This window comes from Pelmatolapia mariae, linkage group LG1 (genome assembly GCF_036321145.2).
Source record: "Pelmatolapia mariae isolate MD_Pm_ZW linkage group LG1, Pm_UMD_F_2, whole genome shotgun sequence".
Taxonomy (NCBI): domain Eukaryota; kingdom Metazoa; phylum Chordata; class Actinopteri; order Cichliformes; family Cichlidae; genus Pelmatolapia; species Pelmatolapia mariae.
Window position 1 is genome coordinate 9,527,918 of NC_086227.1, and position 25,086 is coordinate 9,553,003.

At 38.4% G+C, this 25,086-nt stretch overlaps 1 protein-coding gene across 2 annotated transcripts; it reads left to right on the top strand.

Annotated features, from left to right (window-relative positions):
- The first annotated feature begins 224 nt into the window (after positions 1–224).
- Positions 225–23,751, top strand: slc1a2a (solute carrier family 1 member 2a). Of its 2 annotated transcripts, none has more exons than XM_063471168.1 (11): positions 225–417; positions 10,502–10,641; positions 12,408–12,560; positions 13,840–14,090; positions 14,186–14,294; positions 15,263–15,389; positions 15,996–16,229; positions 16,976–17,170; positions 17,609–17,743; positions 20,175–20,385; positions 21,300–23,751. In XM_063471168.1, the coding sequence occupies exons 1-11, from the start codon at positions 392–394 to the stop codon at positions 21,369–21,371; spliced, it is 1,653 nt and encodes a 550-aa protein (XP_063327238.1). In that variant the 5' UTR covers positions 225–391; the 3' UTR covers positions 21,372–23,751. The 2 variants fall into 2 exon arrangements, with proteins under 2 accessions (XP_063327238.1, XP_063327239.1); XM_063471169.1 differs by lacking the exon at positions 225–417 and adding an exon at positions 7,833–8,119.
- Positions 23,752–25,086: the final 1,335 nt, after the last annotated feature.

A 25,086-nucleotide genomic window follows, 5' to 3' on the forward strand; every position in this document is an offset into this window, starting at 1 on the left:
TGCACTCATAGCCCCTTCTCTTAATATTTACATTTGACTGGAAACCTTGAAGTTTTGCAATGTCACAGGTCTCCCAAGGTTTCCATTTTACTGTATGATGTCATGAGGCTAAAAATGGGTGGAAAGTCTGCTCATCTGTTACTCTTTAGCAGAGAGAACACCACAACCACACCTGAGAGGAGGTACTGACCTCTAATCTCAAATCCACAGCCCTCTGTGCGTGCATCAGTGCGCTCACTGTGCATGTGCAGGGTGTTTGTTTAGCTTGCTTGGATTTCCATACCTTAGAGTAGGTGGATCCCGCTGAAGCAGCTACTTTTTCTCCAAAGAATCTTGATGCTGCTTCAGTTTTAAAGAAATTTACAAGGAAGCTGAGCAGGAAAGGTGATAAATGTATCAAGGAGAAGACTTCCACAGGTGAGCACTTTACATCTAAGGAAGAGGAGCGGTGAATAATAACACCCTCCTTTGTTTTACAGGAAATTTTCATAGGCCTATAACTGGAAAGCAGGTTTGTGTACAAGTCACTACATATGGAGTCCACTCAAGGTCAGGAAAAGTTCTTTTTGGTCACAGTGAGGTAAGCTGTCTGTAACTATTTGGCAAGAAAAATCTGCAAACAGTGGTTTTTTTAGTGCTGTGACAGAGTCCTAGGTATACTTTAAATGTAATGTTTGGTGCTTGGTTGTATTCCCACATCTGCTCTTAGGGCAATTGTTTGTTGTAGGTCAGCAGTGGATACTGACAAGGTGCCTAGCCAGTGAAAATAATCCATCCACAAAGACTTGAATTAAGCCACAAACAAATATCCCTTTAAAAGACAAAATGAATCACTTGCATCTCACATCTCAAGAGAGGGACAAATCATAATGCATTTTATGTAGCTGACAGTTTCGTAGAGGAATGCAAAACTGCTTGCTTTTGGCCACATGTGCATTATTAAAGATTTGTTGCTCTGTGCGATTGACTCCCACCACATTCTTCAACTCAAGACAGGGCTGCAAGGGGATGACGTTCAGAAGGATATCCCAAAGGGCTACACTGCAAATCCCACTTCTGTTTTTAGTTTAATTTTAAAAAAAAAAATTTTTTTACTCTTCTGTCAGGGAGTGTAAGCTAATAAGGGTGACGAAGCAGTAGTGGGCCCTGGTCAAAAGTGCTGTAGAATAGTCTGGTTTAAAATATTTATCAACTTTTTTTTTTTAGTATATTACCATTGGAGGGAGGGAAATGTGGCTGCTGTTACACCTTTAACTAAACTCTTCTTCATTCAGGTTAAGTTTAAGAAAATTCTAGTGGTTTAGGTTTAAATGTGCCCTTTTTCTTCTGCACTTAAGGCCACAAAGTGTGTTTAAACATGATGCCAGGGGTTGCTCAACAAGCATCCAAATGTGATGAGTTTGGAGTCAGACCCATCTCACTATTGCCAAGACCTGGTTTACTGCACCAACGCCTACGCAGAATATGCTGAAATATCTTGGGCACATCTCTGAGATGCCAGTGCCTTTAAAGTGGCAGTATTTGATTAAATATGAAAATAGGCTGAAATACATAAAAATCCTCCAACTGGTACAACAGAAGAGTTGGACGCAGTCATGCAAATACATTAAATTCTGCACACAGTGCCCATTTATGTTGGCTCCTGGCAGACTGGAGCCTTCATATATGCAGCTTAAAATGTCCCCCTGTCCTGGGTTTGGTTTATCCAGTTTCTTCTAGTTTTCTGCCATAGTTAAAAGACATGGAAGTCTGGCTGGCAGCTTTAAATTGCAAAGGTAGGTCTAAATGTGAGCATGAATGGTTGTCTGTCTCTATAAATCAGCCCTGTGACTGACTGCCAAACCTGTCCAGGGTGGCTTCAGTAGTTTTGAATGCTGTTATACATTAGTTTCTATTAGTTTTTAATATTCATTTGTTTTATTATTATTAAAGGACTCTCTATTGGCTGGCAGCCCTTGCAAATGCCATGACATTTACAGGTAAAAGATCAAGCCGAAGATACAACTGTCAGGATTTCCTGTCTGGGACTACATGTCCAAGCACATTCGAGCTGAAGCAGATTGCAAAATACTCTACATTATTAAAACCATTCAGAGTAGCGACTTCCTTTTTCTTAACGCTGTGTGTGAAATTTTCAAGAAAGATTTAAGTAGCCTTTGATTAAAAGTAGTATTATCATAATCACTGAGAACTTCATCATCTTTTTCCTATAGGTGACGCTCAGCTACTGTATATTTAAACCTAACTAAAATTCCATAGATGCAAAAGGATCAGAGCTTCATCTCTCATCTCTTTGCTACGATATGGGCACGCTTCAGATGAGCGTCTGCAGAAGTTACTGACTTACTAAAAAACAATAGCAAAGAAAAGCGAGCTGGTTATGAAACAATAATCTGTTTTAATCATTTCATAAATGGGTAGAATTACCTTCTCTACTGTACAATTAAATCAATACCTCCTCTAAGTCTTTCGCCTAGTTAAAATCTTTTTGGTGGTTTAAAATTCCACCTCTTCCATTTGTCTATTCAGGGCCCCAGGCATAAGGGAAACTGTTAACCTTTAAAAGTGCAATTACTCTCAGTAGGCACAGAGAGTACAGGAAGGCTGAAAAGCACCAAGAGGAACTTTGACATGTGCCATACTATAATTTACAGATGCAAACACTCGTGTTAGATTTTTTTCCCAGTTTTCTTTAAGTGAACTTCAGTTGTGCACTTGGTAACAGATGTTGAAATGATTTTAAAAGACCAGATGCGATACTGAAAATGTCATCACTGTCTATAAAACACGTCACACCGGTCCAGCGTGGGAAGAGGTGTAAGTCATTTTCATCAGCTCCTAAATTCATGATGCCTCCTTATTAAAAAAAAAGCACAAAACAAAACCTGACACATGGTATGCTTATGATTTTGGAGCTAATGAATGGGTTGTTTATTATCAGTGCCAGTTGCAGCTAGTGCCAGACTACACACTTTCAGCATCTGAATGCAAAGTGACAAAAAAAAAAATAATATCAGTCTTCTTGTCCAACGCCTGGTAGAACAGGAAAGAAGCGCATGTGCAAAATTTAGCTTTATTTTGCCTGAGTTTGTGCGATGAGGGAAAAGAGGACTTTGTGAAATGAGTCTGAGTAGAAACAGCATTTCCTCCTCTGCTTCTCATTCTGAAGTGGAGGGCATGATGGCAGAGCCAGTCAAGAGCCGCTTATCCGATCTGAAATGTTTTAATTGTACATCTCCTGCATAAGTAAGAGCAATTAACTCTCATAATCAGGAGCTGGAGTAAAGCCCTGGCTCAGATCCAACTGAAATCCTGCTCTTACGAGACACGTGTCATTAAAATCATCACTGAAATATGATCATCAGTCGCAGTGGTACATCATGATTGCAATCCATGCTTATGCAAAGCATGATGGGCTGCTGTTAGCCAGTGACAACACTCACTCTATATGACATTTAGCATGTTGCAGTTTGAATGCATATGACATGTCTTTTGTTAAAAAAAACAACAAATAATAAATAAATCAGTAAGTCCATCAGTCATGACTTACAATTGAGGATGTCACAGTAGTAAACTATCATGAACTGATTTAAATTATTATTTTTATTTATTTATTTATTTACAACACATATTTTAAACAAGATGGATATCTCAGATGTCATGTTTTGGGATATTAAGTGAAAATTTTGCATAGACTATCTCTGGTTTGCTCTCTACACAGAATCTCTTGATAAAAGTATTTGCAGGATGTGAGCAGACGTGACTGATTGGCGGTCTCTATACACTAAAGTCTCGTGCTGCTGTTATATCTTTGAAGTGTCAAAGCTATTTTTCAGAACACCATGGTGACTGTTTTGTGTGTGTTATTAGTTTGAAAATGCTCAGAATACAAATGAGTGGTCATGGCAAGTTTTATATAGAAAGAAAATTTAAACAAAAACCACACACAATAGTAAAGGAAAATTCAAAGGACAAATACAAAACATAACTTACCTCATTACTTCTTCTTGGTGCATAAAAGAAATAAAGTGCTTTGATTTAGTATTCCTCTGACTCTCTGAATAGAACAGATTCTGCATATCTATCTCGGACATTGCAATGTGATTCAGTAAAAATACCATCTGTCTTGATGAGACATTTAGTCTTTCGCTATTTGTACAGGACTTTATTTTCTTCCAAGAAGAAAAAAGAAAAAAAAATTCCTACTGAAATTACTCATTTTCACTTAATGTGTGTTTTGTAGAAATAAGCACTACAGTAAAGCTTACACTTGTTAACAATCTTGGAACAGTACTCTTTAAGACAGATGAAACTGTATTTTTTTCTCACTTGTGAGAAAAAAATGAAGATTAAAAAAAAAAATTAGTTAAATTGCTCTCTTGCTGCATGCCTACTGTATGTAATAGGCCTCAGTGCGTGTGGGGAGTTGTATTCCTTTGACCTTGTAGCATTTACAAAGAAAAAAAGAGGCAATTATGCCTCCTTTCTTCATTTGCTTAAAATATGTCCCGTAAATATGAGAACATACTAGCAGGGGTCCTATTATAAGTTGTGAAGGACTGACTTTGGTTTTAGTTAAAAGCATATTTTATTCACATCCATCCTCTTCCACCTATCCTCATCAGGGTCGCAGGAACCTATCCCAGTTACTATAGGGTGAGAGGTGGGGTACACCCTGGACAGGTCACCAATCTGACGCAGGGCTAACCCAGAAAGATAGACAACCATTCAAACCTATGGGCATGTTTAGAATCCTCAATTAACCTAATGCCACTAACTGCATGTCTTTGGACTGTGGGAGTTAAGTACCCAGAGAGGACCACGCAAACATGGGGAGAACATGCAAGCTCTACACAAAAACGCCCTGGCCAGGTGGTGGAGTTGAACTCAGGACCTTCTTGCTTTGAGGCAACAGTGCTAATCACTGCAACCACCAGCCACCGTGCTGCCACCATGCTTTATCCATAATACTCATTCAACCAAACCTTAAAAGTGATTGGGGTAAAAAATAAATAAATACAGACTGTGTTTGCTGATGTAATTGTCTACTTTTTGATCAGATCTGCTACTGTTAGCCTGACTGAACAGTGAAATTGGGATCCATGACAATGTATATACCCATGATCTCACACTGAGATCATGGGCATGGTGTTCTGCTCACTTGGTGAGCAGAACACCAAGTCTGAGCAGAACTTGGTGTTCTGCTCAGACCTTAAACTTCAATTCACAACCTAAGCCTGCATTTTCCATGCAGACTCCAGAAAAAAATATAAAAAGAGCATTTATGCATCTTGTGTTGCACATTTGCAACTGAATATAAATACTCCTAAGCTCATTGTGCCATTCGTTCTCTGGCCCATTAGCGACAACAACAATTGCTGCTAAACCCTAACCCGCAGTTCCTGGGCTTTGATTTATCCTCTTCAGTTATATGCACAATAGCTACCTGATCAACTAATGAACATTAAACCAATAATAAACCATTTGATAGTAATTCTCTTACAAGCTGTGTTTTTATGAAACATTACATTCTATTGCTTTATTTTCATCAGATTAAAAGAAACAGTTGTTCTAAATTTTACGCACTTGATGTTATTGCTCATCAAACAATAAGTTGTTCAATTAAACATTTATTCAACTATAAAATGGCCATTTGGTTTACTGAATTTGTCTTTAGATAGCTGAGGTCAGCACAAATATAGTTAGCACATCTGAATGCAAAAAGTAGACACTTGGAATTGCTTGAATTTTAACGTGCATGTTATTAAACTGCAAAACCAAATATTACAATTAAAAATAAAATCAGACTTGTGGTTATTTGCGGTGAAATTCAGCGTCTGCACTGCAAACTGCAGTCAGGAGTGATTGCAAATGTAAGAATGGCTGGTATTTGTGTAGATTGGAAGGGGCAGTAGTAGTTGTGATAAGGGTGGGGCTTGGTGTTCTTAGCTTGCTCTTTTTTTATAATTAGTGAGTGTTACTATTATTATTTTTTCTAAATCTTCTGATAATATTACCATATAGCTGTGGAATTCAAAGAAAATCTCTTAATGATTTTATGAAATTTATTCTATGACAGCCTAAGACTTGCTCTCCAAGTGTGCCTGATCCATTTCGGTGTGTATGTGCACTGGATTAGGGCGGCTCAGGACAGATTAGTTAATTATAGACACCTGCAGTCTAAGCGTGGCTTGTGTTGTCAGGTGTTGCGGCATGAGGCGGGCTTGTTGCTGAGAGGAGAAAAAGGCGGGGCTAAGTTCGGAGTTGCACGAACAAATGCTTTGCCATGTGCTCTGACTCCATCTCTTCTCCTGGCTCATGCTCTGAGAGCAGCTCCGTAATTGGAATCCTCACTCTGTCTTATAACCAGCAACTCTGCAAACTGCGCGGAAAATAGGCCAACTTCTTAGAACAGCTATGTAGCCTTTGAATAAAAATCTCCTTTGATTCTCGCCAGCGTGACGACTATCAAAATTGTTAAAATGCTCCTCTGATATCATGCACATCTCTGTAATCATCTTTTCCACCTAAAGTCAATCACTCCAACAGTTTTGTTCTATCTTTCTTTTTAATGTGTTAAAATAAATGCTGGAGTCCTGCTACCAATGAGTGCATGTAACATGTCCATGTCACCCTGTTAGACTAAAAGAACTTTCAGCAAGAGAACAATCAGACTGGGGCCAGAAGCTGTGTTAAACACACGAGCTTCTGCAGATACCTCAAATAAACGCATAACCCGCTGCTGCTGTTGCTATGCTAAGTTTGCTTGATTTAAACACGGTAGCATTAGAGAAACATTCAGTGTTATGTTATTGGATTATAACAGACATACATAGGGTTTAATTTACTTTGATTTACTTTTTCCTTCAACAAAGTCATAAAATCATCTCAGTCTTGTTGTTTTTAAGCTGTGTATCCGACAGACGCTCCCTGCATGCTAAAACCGCCTTTAAAATTGACGAGAGACACAAAATCTTACTCAAACACGAGTGTTAATTTGTGTCTGATTAAATATTCCAAAATGAAAATGACACGAAAGCTGCAATCAGTTTTTCCGTTATGCTCTAATAAACCAGCTTTATTCTGCTAAATGACTTCTCCTTCAAGCTTTTTTGCTGACTAATTTGGAAGTTTTTGTTTACTCTAAACTTCTTGCTTAATATTAATTGAGAATGTGACATGAACCCTTCAATTTATTGAACAAATGTACTAATGAAGCATGCGATTAACATTCAAGCGAAATCATGTTACAAATAAATCAGTTTGCAACAAGCCATAAGGCAGTACTAATAAGCGGGCCACATTTGATTAGCTATTATTAAATGCAGCACCTGATATAAATACATAGCAGCATGAGCCATATGAAGCTGAAAATTTCAAGGGGAAAAGACGGTAGCAGCACTGCTTACGTAAAACGTCCATGCTTATGATTTTACCTAATCTCCACCAAAATGTACATTTACATTTAAAAAAACTGGTTAATAGAGCTTGTGAAGTACTCCTATTATGAAAGGTGTCAGCCATGAAAAGCAGGCTTTGAATGATGACATCTACAGTACTGTCATTATGAGTAAAAGGGGTTGTACAGAATGGCATTTGTGCAGCCCCTGAATCTGAAATGTATTAATTATATACTCTCGAATAGACTTTGCATATTTGCATTGCCCTAAGGACTTATACATGCAACCTTTCTGTCTCAAATACAAAGTAAACAAAAACAAAAAAATGCAGAAATAGAAGGGACAAAATAAAGATGGCGACGAGGATTTCCACTCTCTGGCTAATCTTAGCAGGGTGACTCCACCCCTCCTGTCTGGGAGGCTTCTGTCAGACCTCCAGGTTAGTCACTTTACCTTTATGCACCTTCCTGCAGCTGAATGAACGGGCATCTGTGATTGTGGATGTACATCAATTGCTAAAGAGGAAGTCATTTGCAGAATTTTAAGCACTGAAGGTGCTTTTGTGTAAAGGGAGAAAAAAAGACTTTTGGGGGGGCTTTGATTGGAGGATTTACCAATGCATGAGCCATGATTTTGTTAATTTTTTCACTGAAGTCAGTAGTTGTGTAGTACCTCTCTACAAGTACAATTCCAACTTCAAGCAGCATACAAACCAACTGGTAAGCACGATTCGCAGGATGTAGTGATGTGGTGGTAGTTCATGAGATGAGTAATGGCAGTGAACGGTGTGCCTTCAAAATACTTTTTCATATGTTTTTTAGCAATTTATGTGAAACTTTCCAAAGGATCATGCAACTTTATGCATGGGCTTGATGCATTATACAGTAAGTGCATTTAAGAAACAAAAGCTATAAGGACAATCTTTTGTCTGTTGTACAGCTACAGTAGTCCTGCTGTCCTTGGTGATGTTTTAGTAGATAACGTCGTTTTTCATTGTTGCTGTTCTATTCTTCAGTTCGCTCTGAATCAACCTCACATTGAAGGGGTGTGTTCCTTTTAATGCTAAAAGCATAAAATTATTACCTAGCCTGCACTTTCCAGAAGACCTTTCACTTGTGAGGTCACTGTCCAACCCTGCTTACTCATTTTTCACATCCAGTTATTTGTCCAGTGCTTTTGATTTTCTCCTTCTGCAGAAAAGAAGAAATTCGCTTTGAATACCAAGCTTTAAATTAAGTTAGCATTCACATGCATGCATAACAGTTTTAGGTAGGTAGTGGTGACACTTTGACTTTTCCTGGGAAGCCCTTGTCTGTTGCATAACTCAATCACTTGAATGCCTGAAGTGCTAAATTTATCCTCTTTAAAAGGCTTACATGTCATTAATGCCAGAGCACAGTGTATCAGACAGGCATGATTGACTTGGCAGTTGTTCTGTCCTTACCTTGCATGTTCCCTGCCCACTTACATGTCTTAGACAGAAGGGTTTTTTTTTTTTTAAATAATGAATCATCAAATATACTATTGATTTAGCAGATATACATATATGACACATTACTGAAGCTTTGTCTTTCCTGTTACCCGTGAATTTTCATCTGCAGGATATTTAAAATACTTTAACTACTAGGTGAAAAGGGATTTTTCTAGTGTTTATTGCTTTAAAACATCATTCCAGTTGTTCGTGTCATCAAGGTCATGGTTGCCCAAATGACACAGGCACGCGCTGTTGCATAACTGTGTACGTCTGTGCTCTACAGGATTTAAAGGCTGTACAGCTGAGAGTTGATCTTTAAGTCAAAGAGGCTTTACTCCAGACCACAACAAACCTGAGATACTTGTTGCTTCAGAGGCATCAAAAGGTAGTAAAATAAAGAAGTACATAGTCAGATGGATGAGCTCATTATCTGAAATTAACACAAAGCACCATGTCCAAGAAAATATCCTCAAAACTAAAAATGAATCAGTGAAACAAATATATACATTTTGTATTTTTTACAACAGCTGCAGAAAACTCCAGCACTTAGCTAGCCACTCGTTCTTTTCTAGACTTGCTGACCACTCAAACACCTTTAAACCTCAAGCCAAAGTTACTCATATATTTAAACAGAGCATTGCTCTCTGTTTAAATATAGAGGTAGTATTTTACCCAGTTTAGAATCACCAGTTAACTCAGCATGTATGTCTTCCAACTGTGAAAGGAAACTAGAATATTCCCACACAGCCACAGGGAGCACATTCAAACTCCTGGAGACAAGAGACTGACCAGCAGAGCCGAACCAAGAAACATGTCAGAAGCATAGAAGCATCAATCCATCCAGCCATCTGTTCTTTTATCAGATAGTATTTCAGCATACTCTCTATGGACAAAAATACTGGGTCACCCTTGGGCTTAGTCCTTGAATTCAGGTGTTTTCAGTCCTCTTGCTACCATTTGATAAAACCAACCCTCTTGCCATGTTGTCTGCCCTTACAAATTTTGTAAAAGAATGAGTCATTTTAAAGAGCTCACTGAATTTGAGTGAGGTACCATAAGAGGATGCTACCATTGCAACCAGTCAGTTTGTGAAATTTCTTCCCTGCTAGATACTCTCTGTTAACTGTGAGTGGTCTTATTGCAAAGCAGGAGAACACACAGAGTGCTGAGTTGCATAGTGGGCAGTGAAGTCGCCACAGCTCTGGTGACTCATTAACTGCAGACTCATAAAACCTCCTATGGTATTAGCATCAGCACAAAAACCGTGCATCAGGTGCTTTCTGGTATGGGTTTCCATGACTGAGCAACTCCTGTGGGTGTTGTGTGTCGGTGACCCAGTGCTTTTGTCCAGAAGTGTAATATCAATTACAAGCACAATTTCTTCCTTATTTTGCCATCTTTTCCTCGCAGATTTTGAACCTGCAACACACTGGGTTGTATTCATGTTACTTCTTCTAACTGCAACTTCCTCTGACTGTTGAAACTTGAGTGTATACAGTAGATGGGCATGAGCCCCCTCTACGGTGTCAATCATTTGCAATGAGGAGCTACTGGATGTGGGGGGACAGTGAGTTTCATAGAGCCCATCGTCATCTGTGCTGACATCTTCCTTCTTTACCTGTTCCAGTGCCAACAAAATGCAGAAGCAAGTTGAGGTCAGGATGGATGAGAGCCATCTGGGTCCAGGGGTAGACCCACCTGAGAATCCATGTGGAACCCTCTGTGATAAGATTATGAAGAACATGGTTCTCACTCTCACCATCCTTGGTAAGTTAAAAGTCCCTTTATTTACATTCATTCCTCCACAATATGCTTTTATTAATGGTTACATTTACAATGTGCAGTTTTAGGCTGTCCAAGACCTTAGCTTACAGCTTATTTTGAGCTTTATTTTAAAACAGAGTGAGACAAATTGTGTTCTAGATGAACGGCAGGTTTCCAAGTGCAGATGGAGAAGAGCAGGTGTTGCCAGCAGGAGGGCAAAGATAAAAATCTGCAATGAAGACTGAGTTTCCAGCAGTTGTTATAGCCTGTGAAGTGACCCAATAAATAAATAAATTAATAAATTAAAAAAGCAAATAAAGCCTCACATCCTGTAAGGTATGATGCCAGGTTAATAAAATGTTATCAGATCGTTCTGTTTTTCCTCTCTGTTTTATTGGGCTCTTCTATGACAGGGAACTTATTAAAATATATATAGGTAGTGTAATCATCATGATGACATTTACACAAACTTAGATTCATCTGGATCATCATGCAAGGTATGTCGACATACCAATCCATCACTCTGTGTCAACTGCCAAACGCTGCCCAGGGAGTACAGAAGGAACTTCTTCCTTCCATTTTTCTTATGAGACCAATGTTTTGGTGCGTGATGAAAGAATATTAAAAAAAAAAAAAGCTATAGGTTATTTCGACTGTCATAGCCATCACTGTTCTCCTCATGCTGCAAAAGCTTTGTGTTGTGTAAGTGGAACTATCGTAGACTGTACTGTGCACTTTTTGAGAACTATCTGTAAAGGAAATTTTAGGCAAAAAGAAAATATTGACAAACAACTAAACAAACAAGAGACGCTGCAAGCACGGTGCCATGTTAACGCCATTCACAGATATTTTCTGATTAGCAGAAGTCCCCATTAAAGTACACAGAGTCTATTGACCTTCTTAGTACAAAATCCAACTAAACAAATCAATACCTTTCCTATTAAATAAATAAATACAATTCTATTCAGTGGAACCTCCTGTTGTTGATCCCACATCTGATCAGTTGTTAGAGCACATAAGAGGCAGGTGTTTCTCATCGTGTGCCCCGAGGTTATGCAGTCAGGGGAGAATGGCAACACCTGGCTCCGACCAGTGAAGCAGCTGCAGTTGACCTTTACTGTATTTCTAGAAGAAAATCACCTTTGGGGAAAAAGAGGGAAAAAAAATCCCCTCCACTGAATTTAAAAAAGCAGCCAATACTTTTTTTTTTCTTTTTAATTCTTGCTCTATCAGTGCTCTCACTGTGCGCTCCTGAGTGCCATTTAAATGCATAAATGTTCACAGCTTCTTTCTTGATGTTAAACTAGCAGGCAGCCATGACAGCCTAGGTTGTATTGCATTTAGACTGCAGTGCAAAACGCTAAAGTAGGACCCAACTTTGAAACGTAATTTCAGTGTATAAGAAGAAAAGTTTACAAGCTTCAGTAACTTATATGTCATCCTTTGGAGCTTTTTGTCCCTGCAAACTGTTTACAGATGTACGGTAATTGGAAAAATATTTAGACTGAAGTCAAGGTGATAACATTTTTGGTGTCATTACTTTATTAGCTGCTGTAAGGTGAAAAATAAGCAACCTTATTAAGTCTGATTTTTCACACTTTGTCACACTTTATCACCTTTCTACAAGTAATACTATGACACAGTGACTGTGGGAGGACAGGTGATGTTAAACAAATGAGAAAAATCATCAGCAAATATATATTTAATACTGAGCCACACATGAGGACTGGCTCTGTGTTTGATTTTTTCTTTTTTATTTGTTGTCTCAGGTGTGTTTCTGGGTTCCATCGCCGGAATGCTTCTGCGGCACATATCACCTCTCCCTCCTGATGTTATAATGATCATTGCTTTTCCTGGAGAGATCCTAATGAGGATGCTGAAGATGCTTATTTTGCCTCTTGTTGTTTCCAGTCTGGTCACAGGTGGGTGAGGCACAGTAACTCGAACATACGATGTTCTGCTGAATTTGCTGACAACTGTCGTGAAATGAGGTCATACGGTGCTACTTGTTACCTTGGAGTTGAGTCGCAAAAGCAGAGATGTGAGAGTGGGTGTATTTTTTTTCCTGGTAAACTGGGGAAAAATGATCTTAAAATTGCTTTTTTTACATTTTGGCAAAAAAAAAAAAAAAAAAGAAGAAGAAGAAGAAAAGGGGGGGGGGAGCAGTGGGAGGAAAAAGAGCCACAGAACCAGATTTTGTTGATTGCATACTGCACAAGTACACAGGTGTTACTGTTTTTCTACACTGGGACCTATTTTTAGTGAATGCATGAGCCGCAGTCTGTTACTGTACAAAGAAAAAAAATAGAGCTGAAAGTTGCATTGGTGTGAAACATATAGACATAGTTACAGTAAGTTCCCTGTGAGCCAGGTGTTTTTTTTAACAAGCTGAGCAGAATGACTGTAATATAGGATTGTGTTTGACCTTTTTATGCCTTATAGTTGTGTTATAGCTTTATATTTATTCATTTCAAAAATATCCAAGGTTACAATATGAGATATCAAATTACTTTTAAGAAAACTAAATATTGCTGACCAATATATTAGCAAATAATACTAGCAAACTGATACTGTATCAGTATCTAGTTAAAAGATTCAGTTCTGTGGCACAATGTCTGCTTTTGTACATCATGATTTCTTAGTTTTATGATACTTGGTTTAATAAATTTGTTAAGCACTGTACGTTTGCTCATACTTAAATGGCAGTTTTACAGTAAGAACATTAACCCTTTATTCCTACATTCACTCCTCCTGATTTTGCCACCGCAGTCGCATCCATCAGTAAAAAGTTACTTAGTCCTCACCTTTATCTTATGATGAAAACATGTCATGCTAGATGGCACTCTTTACTGCACTCATTTAAACATCAGTCATTGGCAAGTTCAGAGTTTGAGACTGTCACAGTGCAGCTGAGCTGTTCTAATGGCACTCTGTGACCTAACTCCTTGCTGGACTTCATACTTAATATTTTTAAATCACTTGATTTATTTCCCATCTGTATGTTATCCTAATGTAGCTGAAAGTGGACTTTAGAGCTCACATGCCACATGCTGCTCTTATTGGAAGGACTTTAGCAATTTGGTTACAGTAGCTGATTAACTTAAACAGATTAATTTAATGACATCTTAGTGCCTATTTCGATTCATTATTGTCATTCTGAGTAAATATTATTATATCCTGTAAAACATACTTTGCCAACAGGACTAGCTGGTTTGGATGCCAAATCCAGTGGGCGACTAGGCACCAGGGCCATGGTGTACTATATGTCGACAACGGTGATTGCGGCTGTCCTAGGAGTGGTCCTGGTGCTGGCCATCCATCCCGGGAACCCCAAGCTTAGGGCCAATCTTGGACAGGGAAAGAAGAACGACGAGGTGTCCAGTGTGGATGCTTTATTTGATCTCATCCGAAATCTTTTCCCAGAGAACTTAGTGCAGGCCTGTTTCCAGCAGGTAGGAGTTTCACAGATGGTCTTCGTCCACCGCATAAATCTGATTCATATGTCAGTTCCTCCAACTGATTCTTATTTTCTTTGCTTGCTGTCCAGATCCAGACAGTAACCACCAAAGTACCAGTACCCACTAACAGGACCAGAGCACCTCCGCAGTTCACAATCAAAAGGTCACTTCAGTTCAAGAGTGGGATGAATGTCCTGGGTAGGTAAAACGTTTGAAAGCACGCCCAGTGCATAAATGGAATCACTTAGCAGGGTTACTGATGAAAAACAAAAGTTCTGTTTTAAAAAAAAAAAGTTCCATCATCAAAGGGAAACATTCAGATAACACAAAGGCATTGATTGGCGTCTGTGTCTGCAAACACAGATTTTTGAGCTCCTCACCAGGGGCGCCTCCATAATTTTTTCATATGAGGGTCACTAAAAATATTGGTGTGGCACACCAAAAACAGAACACGTGGGGCAGGGGTGTCCAACTTCAGTCCTCAAGAGCTACTGTCCTGCAGCTTTTAGACACATCTTTGTTCCGACACACCTGAATCAAAGGAATGGCTTGTTATCAGGCCTTTGCCAAACTTGATGGCATGCTGAAGAGGTAATCCAACCATCTGATTCAGCTGTGTCGGAGTAGGGATGCATCTAAAAGCTGCAGGACAGTATCTCTCGAGGACTGGAGTTGGACATGCCTGATGTAGGGTGTCTCCCTCTCCATTGTGCTCATGTTTATTAACATTATTACCAACTTAGGACAGTCTTATCAGGGTTGTATACAACTTACCCCCCCCCCCCTCCCCCCTTGGTGGCATCCCTGCTGCTATAACTTTACATTGGCTGAATTTTCTTTACACACTTCAATTTGTATTTAGTTTGCATTTCATTTCATTAGTGCTATAACTAAATGCTCTAGTTTGGTATTTTTGAACATTCCCAACACCTAGGACAGCCTTTCTTTCTGTACAGTACTTAAAATGAATGATTGGTTGCCTGTCACTTTAGATTTAGTCTACAATACATACAAATGTACTTTATATATTCTAAAATTACGTATTGTACATAGCAGAATGTTGCTTTGCTGTCTAGTAATATGTCTGAATAATTCTTCCTGCGAGCAAGTAAAATGATTAACTTTCTATTAATTTATACAAAATTATCATATTCCGTGTCTTACAGGTTTAATTGGATTCTTTGTTGCTTTTGGAGTTATTATGGGGAAAATGGGCGAAAAGGCCAAGCTAATGTTGGAGTTTTTCAACGTACTCAATGAGATTGTTATGAGGCTCGTTGGTGCAATTATGTGGTAAGTTCAGTTCATCACAAGCACTGTTCCACACAAGGTTAAAACAGCTGTAGGCCCCAATTTTTAAAAGGTAGAAAAAAAGCTATCAGAACTTGATAGTAGATGCCCCCCACCTGCAGTTCACCCCACTCCATTTTAAGCCCCTAACACTAAAACACCACTCCCTGAAGGGATATTCCTAATGCATTTCAACAGGTTGCGTTGGTTTCCATAATAAGTATTTTTGCTCTTTAATACTTTCATTATCTGGATTGAAAAGCCCAGTGATTGGCCTAAAGCTTCTATTGTGGGGAACATTAAAGCTTGAAAAGAGACTCTCGAGTAAATACAGGAGCCTTGTACACAATCAAACCACTTGAATAACAACATGCTGCTAAATCAAAGCAAAACTGTGTTGCCTATTCATAACAATTTATTCTCTTCAAATACACACGTATATATACATATATATATATATATATATATATATATATATATATATATATATATATATATATATATTTCTGTACAGCATGAAGCAACTTGTTGTAGGATCTAAGCTGAATACTATATACATTTTTCCTGTGCCTGACATATTTATAACCAAAATACACACTCTGTCTTCAGGTATTCCCCTGTTGGTATTGCTTGCCTCATCTGTGGAAAAATCATCTCTATTGCTGACTTGGAGGTGGTTGCAAGACAACTGGGAATGTACATGGTTACTGTGATAGTGGGCCTTATCATCCATGGAGGAATTTTTCTTCCACTGATATATTTTATAATAGTAAAAGAAGACCCCTTCAAGTTCTTCATGGGAATATTCCAGGCTTGGGTCACGGCACTCGGAACAGCGTCCAGGTATGAGGGAATTTTGCATCTGTTTGTGTTGAACATTGTAGAATTCAGACTCTCTACCCCTCAGAGGACCACAGTATCCCTGTCTAGAAATCAGGCTTTGTTTTTCAATGTGATATATGCTTTTATAAATACTTTTATAAATACTCCATCATAGATGCTAAATAATCAGGGCAACCGTTTTTTGGGGTTTTTTGGAGTGATAACTATGGAATTAGCTTGCTAGCAACACTTTCTCACTTTGCCTCCACATGGAATATCTCCATGTTTTATTAATGGCACCAGATACACTCTTCCCTCTACAGAGGTGAACTCAGATTTTTCCCAGTTCCTTCCAGCTCACCATTCTACAACCTTGGAAGAAAGAAGCCAAGCAAGTTTGGAGTCACAGCTGTGGTTATCTCTATGATATTCTGTCTTAAAAATGAATTCAAACAAGTTAAAGTTTTTGATTGTTTTCAAAAGTAAAACGCCTGAAAGCCCTTATATGAATCAAATTACCATAGTTTGGAGTAAATTATTTTCATTTTGAATGGAAGAATGGTGCAATTAAATTTAAAAATTAATGGAATATAAAGAGTGATTCAGGCAAATTAATTCTCAACAGACAGTCTATAATTTGTTGCAGAGTTCTTTATTCCTGCACGTTTTTAGTGCCAAATTGGGTGCACAATTTGCAAGCTGAATCTCATTCCATGCTGTTCGTGACTGTCATATTAACAAGCTTCTTCTTGTTTTATTTGCTACAGTGCTGGTACCTTGCCTGTTACGTTCAGATGCTTAGAGGAAAACCTGGGCATCGACAAGAGAGTGACACGCTTTGTCCTCCCGGTGGGAGCTACAATCAATATGGATGGCACAGCACTTTATGAGGCTGTTGCTGCCATCTTCATCGCTCAGATGAATGGCATCAGCCTCGACTGGGGCCAGATTGTTACCGTAAGGTAAGCCTACAGTCCTCCTATCCATAGGACACAAGGAGTCCCTCTGTTCTTTGATTAGTATAAAAGCAATGTCAGTCATGCTGTAGCCTACACAGTCACCATTTCTCAACCCAAAGTGGGGAGACAGGGGAGAATGTCCACAGACTTGTAAAAGCTTGTCCTATGGACATGGTGTCCAAACTTACTAAAACACATTATTTCTTTTATTGCATTATCCCCCTGCACTTTACAGGCAAAGTCATTGTGTAGAATAAGGTTGTGGTTTAAATTTACTTAGACAGTGTACACTCTTACAGTTCCCAGTTTCAATACTTAGTTATCAAAATACTTTTGTCATCATAAAACCTTTTGTAGAGATAGTATAGGGTGTTAGCTGTGTACAGATAGTAAGGATGTGTGTGTATTAAAACCTTACACTTGAAAATTTCTCCTATCTAGCATGACAGCTACCTTGGCCAGTGTTGGAGCAGCTAGTATCCCGAGTGCTGGACTTGTGACCATGCTTCTGATCCTAACAGCAGTAGGGCTGCCCACTCAGGACATCAGCCTCCTGGTTGCTGTCGACTGGCTTCTGTGAGCGCCACATCAACACTGCTATCATGACAAAAGCATGCAGACATATTCTAATACCATTCAATGATCTTACTTTTGGAATTTTATGTAAGCAGTTTTAGATGTTACAATAATAAGGACAAATCCTTCCCGCTATATATTATCATGTATAGTGAAATAAGTAATCTTTTTTTTGTAAATTTCCCGAGCATATATGCTAAAGTATTTAATTTGTATGTACACGTTTTTGCTAATATTAAAAGAGTAGAGTGCTTGTTTTACTGGCCTCTAACATGTGTAATCACTGTTATAACTCTGGTTGTTATGGTTTTAAGTTTTTTAATGAAAAACCATTTAATTGAGTCATTCCCACACAGTGAAATATTTGTATTGTTTCAGAAAACACATAACCACAATAAGCCACAGTAAATGTCAAAAGTTCTAGCACCTACACATTTGCTCCATGGAAAAGTATTTTCCCCTTCCCTTAGATCTTTTTTTTTTTTTTTTTGGGGTGGGGGGGTGGGGGGATTTATCACACTTCAGCATTTCAAATCTTTAACAACTTTAAACAAAAACAAAGATAACTGGAGTAAAAGTGTAGTTTTAAAATGATCTTTGATTTATTAAGAAGAAAAAAGCTATCCAAATCTACCTACCTACCTAAATCTAATAACTGGCTTTGCCACCCTTGACAGCAAGAGCTGCATTCAAGCATTTGCAGTAACTGGTAGTGAGTCTTTCACATTGCCTTGGAGGAACTTTGGCCCTCTCTTCTCTGTAGAATTATTTTAATTCAGCTATAGTGGATGGTTTTTGAGCATAAACAGCCTGTTTAAGATCATTTCAAAGCATCTAAATACATCTAAAGAGTCTAGACTTTGACTAGGCCACTCCAGAGCCTTCATTTTGCATTCAGAGGTTGTTTTGTTTTTTGGAGCTATTCAGAGGTGCTGCTCAAGGTAGCTTGAGCTTCAGGGCATGAGCTGATGGACCATAGGTTCTCCTCCTGTTTTTTCTGGTAGAGAACAGAATTCATGGTTCAGTTATGACATGTTGTCCAGGTCCTGAAGCAACAAAGCTGCCCCAGGCCATCAAACTACCACCTCCACCACCAAACTGTTGGTATGATGTTCTCTTTATGAAATGCTGTGTTAGTTTTATTATCAGATGCAATGGGATTCAAAGCTTCCAAAGACTTTCATCTCATCAGTCCACAGAATATTTTCCCTAAAGTCTTCATCAAGATGATTTTTATGTTGTCTTTGGTCAGCAGGCGTTTTTCGCCTTGGAACTCTCCCATGTATGGCATTTTTGCCTTTTTCTCACTGTTGCATGTTGAACTATGTCCTTAACTGAGGCATATGAAGACTCTAGTCCTTTAGCTGTTGCTCTGGGTTCTTTTATGACCTCCTGAGAGAGTGGTTGATGCACTCTTGGGGTAATTATGGTCAGCCGGCCACTCCTGGGAAGCTTCAGCACTGTTCCAAGTCTTCTCCATTTGTGGATAATGACTCTGACTGTGGTTTACTGAAGTCCCAAAGCCTTAAAAGATGGCTTTGGAACTCTTGATAGGCGTCAGTGACTTTGTTTCTCAGTTGCTTCTTTATATCATGGCTTTTATTTATGAGATTTCTTGATTTATCAGGAGTGGCAGGAATGAGGCCTCGGTTTGACTAGTGAAACTGAACCCTGCTTTACCAAAAATGTGGTTAATCACATTTAATTCATGATTTAACAAGGGGAATTGTTATGTTTTCATACAGGCCAAATTAGGTTTAGGTTTAGCTTTTTTCCCTTGATAAAAGGAATCATCATTTAAAATTTCCTAAAAACAAAATAAAGTGATTTTATGCAAGGAATGGAGTATTTTAAGAATCTTAGAGTATTGTTCACAAGTGGTGGGAGAGAGGAGCAAAAAATTGATTGACTAATTGGTCCTGCTGTAACAGTCCATTGTTGTGAAGCGAGAGCTGAGCATAAAAGCAAAACTATTGACTTATCATTTGCTCTACGTCTCAACTTTCACCTGTGGTCACAAGCTCTGGGTTGCCACAAAAAACTGAGATCACAAATGCAAGTAAGGAAATGAGCTTTCTATGAAGGCTGGCTGGTTCAGTTATTCAGGAGGGGCTCGGAGTAGAGCTGCTACTCCTCGAGAATGAGCCAGCTGAGGTGATTTGAGCTGACAAGGATACCTCCTGGGCATCTCCTGGGTGAGGAGTTCCGAGGGAGGCACCAGGGTAGACCCAGGCCTGTGAATGCCTCGGTGTTCCCCCAGACGAACTGAAGGAGGTAGCTGGGGAGAGGGAGATATGAGTGTCACTGCTTAGATTGCTGTCCCCACAACCTGGCCCCAAATAAGCAGTAGACAATTGATGGATGGATGGATGTGCGGATGGTGTTTTTATTCATCTAGTGCTTTTTCCTTTTTGTTTTTTTTAACATGTAGGGATCGTTTCCGTACCTCTGTTAATGTGGTTGGGGACTCCTATGGAGCAGGCATCGTGTACCACCTTTCCAAAGATGAGCTTGACACCTTTGACGCCCAGCAGGTCCGGATGGACGACTTTGAGATGGCAAAGACACAATCGTTCTTTGAAAATAACACCAACCAGAATGTGTACGCTCACCACAACTCAGTGTTGATAGACGACTGCAAGGTACATTTCACGTTAACGGACATAGAGACCTGTATGTAGCGCATCCTTCCCAGCTGTGTGTTTGTCTTTCTTTTTGTGTCTGTTACTCTTTTCTCTGTGGCTTCCCATGTTGGCGTATTGGTGTCTGTGTGAATAGTACAAGTCATTCTTGACTGAAAAATGTCGTCTTTAAAGTGGTGAAAAGCTAAATAAATATTTTTTTTATATTTATTTATTCACCTGTTGATCATATGAAAAAGCAGTTTTTGTGATACCAGGTTTATCAAAATTTGTTCACTTCTACAGCATACATTGTTCTTATTGTTTATAAAAACTGAATCAGTTTATTTTAAAGGCTCAACACTAATCTAATTCATTGTCTCGTACATGTGGCATGTTTTTTTCTGTTTTATTTCATTTGCTTACTTAATTGGACATGTATTTATGGTAGCCCTGACCAAATTATTAGTTTTTAATTTTTTAACCATATTTTCAAAGTGATTTTAGCCTGTGGTATACATAAAGACTGCTGTTTTTTCCATATCATCATCAATCATCCAAAGTGATGCATTCATTTAAGAAATGCCTATTTCATGCCTCCTGTCTATACTGTAGCTAGATTTCTAAACAAACAACAGAAAAAAATATATATTTATTTACATTCATTGCCTGTATAGTGATGAATATCATTATTGTAATTTGGTTGGGGAGAGAATCCATTAAATACATGGCCAACTCTGGAAAAATGACTTAATGTACTTGTCTATCCCTGTATGACAACGTGTTTTTGTCTGTCGGGGACTAACTAAACTCAGCCCCAAGGTCAATGGCCAACATGTAATGAAGCAATGGTTTCTCTGCTCCCAACCACTGACAGTCTGTCAGTAACAGTGCCTTGGTCACAACAGTTAGTTGTTCTTGATAATTGCTTACAGGTCACCATGGGCAAAAATGGCAACACTGCAGAGTTCTCTCTTGTTGAGGAAGACCCATGGAAATGCGGGTAAAGCAGATTCAGATGCCGCTGCACCTTACATGAGTATTACTTTTACTTTCTGCCGACACAACTGCAAAAATACAAGCAACGACAAAAAGCAATCATATTAAGAAGAAGACATAAAAGAAAAGAAAAGAAAGCATTAAGGGGAGGTTAACAGGAGTCGGACAGATTTTGAAAATTCCTTTATCCATCTGGGTAACTGGATGGATCAAATCTTCACCCTAGATCAGATCTTGTGTTTGTATAACTTCTGCACAAACTGTAATAAACTTCCATGCACTTGTAGAGACAACATTCAGTTGACAACACTCAGGGCCTTACTTGGTGCTGCTGCAAGCTACCTGTCCTGTCAACGCAAACAAATTCTTCTACTCTGTGCAACATGTCATGTTTCTTTTGTACCAAACCATTTTCTTTGTAGCTTAAAGGAGGGTGTGTGACTGATGGCCTTGCTGCTTAACTTATATACAAGGAGCATGTGATATAAAAGGCATCAGAATCTGACAGATTTTATTGCTGAATTGTTGATACCATCAGCGGTTTCACAATTTGTAAGCTTATGGCAAAAAAAAAGAAAAGAAACCAAAGCAAAGAGTGTCTTGTTGTTGAATTGCAAAGAAAGGTCAGGGCAGTTAAACCTTGCATCACCTTTGACTGTTCAGCTCATGGGATTATTCCCTGATGTCACACACAAGGTCAGAGCTGATAAGTGAAGATTAGGATTTAAAAGCAGAGAGTGTGGCCTCTAAATGTAGCAACACAAAGTACAGAATGTGTTGCTGAGAGTAAAGCTCAAATAGATTACATAAGGGGTGTCCTCCCAGTTATTTATCCATATGTTTGGTTCTTTGTTTTTTGTATGTATGTCCTTAATGTATGGATAACTGAGTTTCTGTTAATAATCAAAAGTCTGCTGTGTCCTAGAAATCATGTGTGTACGAGTGTGTTTCTGACAGAGAGTGGGGGAGATTAACGAAAAGAAAAGGAACAAAAAACTGGAGGTTTAATGAGAAGAAGTGGGGATGTCTCTCAAACTCTCAACAGACCAGTGCATTGTCCAGTGTTTTATTTCAAACCGTTTATTTCTTTACTATATGACAACCTTGCCTTGAAGATGTCACCTGCAGAGTGCAGTTAGTATGATCATGATCACTGAAGCATTTCTGGATGAAAGCTAGTATGGATTGTCGCGCTAGAATAGAAAAGAGTAACAGAAGTTTTGTGAGTGAGGATGGCTGGGCCTTCTTCACAAGGTTTTGTAGCATCTACAAAACAGATTTAGATAGAAATAACAAGCTTGTAATTACACCTAGAGTTAATTAGCTATGGTCACGTCTGTTTAGCAAGTGCACACTAAATTCTGCCTCCAGCACTCGCATAAATCTGACGCTGTAACAACAAGGTCATTGGATGTTGGCTCAGTATGTACATGTTTGTGAGTTTCACTCTGGTGTTCAAAACTAGATGAAACTGGATTATTCATTTCTTTTTCATATAAGCAGAAGCTTATATAAATATATATATATATAAATAAAAGTGCCTGCTTGCACTTTGTGTATATACTCTCTTTAGGTAAAAAGTGTACATGTCAAATGTATAGACTTGATATTTTTGTCATCATAATGGTTTTTGCTATGTAAAAAATTTCTATAATGACTATAACGATATACAACTATGCAATTATGCTAGAACAATGCTAATTTATTTATTTAATGGGCCATTAGTTATCTCAATAGGTTGTGACCTTAGGGTTATTCATTAACAAGGAATCCATTACAAGTGTTTGTTTTTAAAAAAGATTGCAAATTGTTTTCTGGGAAAAAAGTCCACTATTTATTTGTGTGGGTACAAATTGTTACTGGCCCACTGCATATTTGGTTGCTTAAGGATTCTGAGCAAGTTTATGGGGGTTTTTCAGTATGTGAGAATATGGGTAATGCCATATAGAGTATATCTAAAGGGAAAGACTGCTGTAGGCCATTCATTTGTCATTGATTCCCTTCATGCTTTTCCATTTCTTTAATTTATTATTGGTCATTGTTTTAGTTTATGATATGTTATTAGTCAACTGGCCTACCATAGCAAATGTTTTCTATAAACATGTAAGACTTGTACCATCTTTAGATGATTAAACTCCTATTTTGTATCTTTGTTTTGGATTCTGTACACATATCTGTCTGAGAATGCAATAAATATTTTCTTGTGTCCGACATTCATCATCATGCTAAACTCTGACTGACTAAATGCAAGTAAGAATGAAGGGATTCATGTTTCACCATCACATCACAAGAGCAAAATTATTTGTCTGGAAAATGGACCGAAAGTGTAAAAATGTTTTAATGCATGTGTGTAAAGATTATTGGAAGCAAATAAATCTTTATTGATGAGCTACCATTGTGATTATTCCTCATAGGAGGCAGGATGCAGTACAGCATATGAATGTTCAGTAAGTGCATGTTACCACTGCTGAAGTGCTGTGCAGGCTCTCAAGAGGAACTAGACTCAGTGAGCTGAGTACCATTCAGTACTCCAAGATTCCACAACAAAAACAACAGAGCAGCTTAATATAAGTTACAGTCCACAACACAGTCTTCAATAAGATTATTACGGAAACATTACAATAACTTTGTAACAAATGACACTTTTAACAAAAAAAAAAAGAAAAGGCCAGCTGGAAAAAAGGAAACTACATGAATTACAAAGAAAAACAGGGAAAAAAAACACTGTAGAGAGTTTAGCTCCATTTGAAATAAATGACATTACCACACTTTACCTGACCAACACATAATTTAAAAATTAAAAAAGAAAGAAAAAAAACTTAATAATGCAATAAATAGACTAATCAAGATTTACTGCAACTAAAGGTGTCATCAAAGTTTTTCAAAGTCAGTGGGGAAAAAAAGAAAAGACATATTGTTGTCATTCAGACAAGAATCAGAGGTGTGAGAGTCCACAAATCCCCTTTTGCTCCGCAGTTTGGACAGTTTTGTTCCTCTTTTAAATTATTGTGCTTGAAACACAGTCTCATGGTTCTGTTCTCCAGAGGGTTTGTTTCTGGATCTCAGTATGAGGGACCATTTTCTGGAACATCTTCCAGGGGAATGACAGTGTACTCCCCTGAATGTCCATTCTCCTTGGGTTTCTCATTAGGCAGGAAAATCTCCATCTCTCGCTCCCTCTGCTGGTTCGAGAGGTTATTTGTAGCCACTGTCAGATTTGCCTGGTTTGGTCCATTCCACCTGCAACATAAAAAAAACATTAATTAAAATTCTGTGCTTTGAGAAGATCTAGTCAGATATGTTGTTCATTTCTCTGACATCTGAGTCTTACTTGTGTCTGGTAGCGATGGCAACGCAGAGTATTACAAGTGCTGCAACACCAACGATAAAGCCAAGGATGATGATCCAATCTGGTCATATGGGAGAGGTGTGTTATAAAGGTGGAATGAGTGTTATTCGTGTATTAATCGTGCAGAAGTGTGGTTTTTGTGTGACTCACCGGGTGTAACATGTCCTTTGTGTGTCGGTTCAGTGTTCGTCGTCTGCGTCTGTGTCTGTGGTGCTAATTGCACATAAAAATAGAATTGTAAACCCCTCCATATACACCATAACAATTTAACATACAGGTACTTATTGTTAATTACACAATATTTACCTTTAATATTGTACTGATTATTCTCCCGATGCAGAATAATTCGATTTTGTCTTGATAGTTCTGATGAT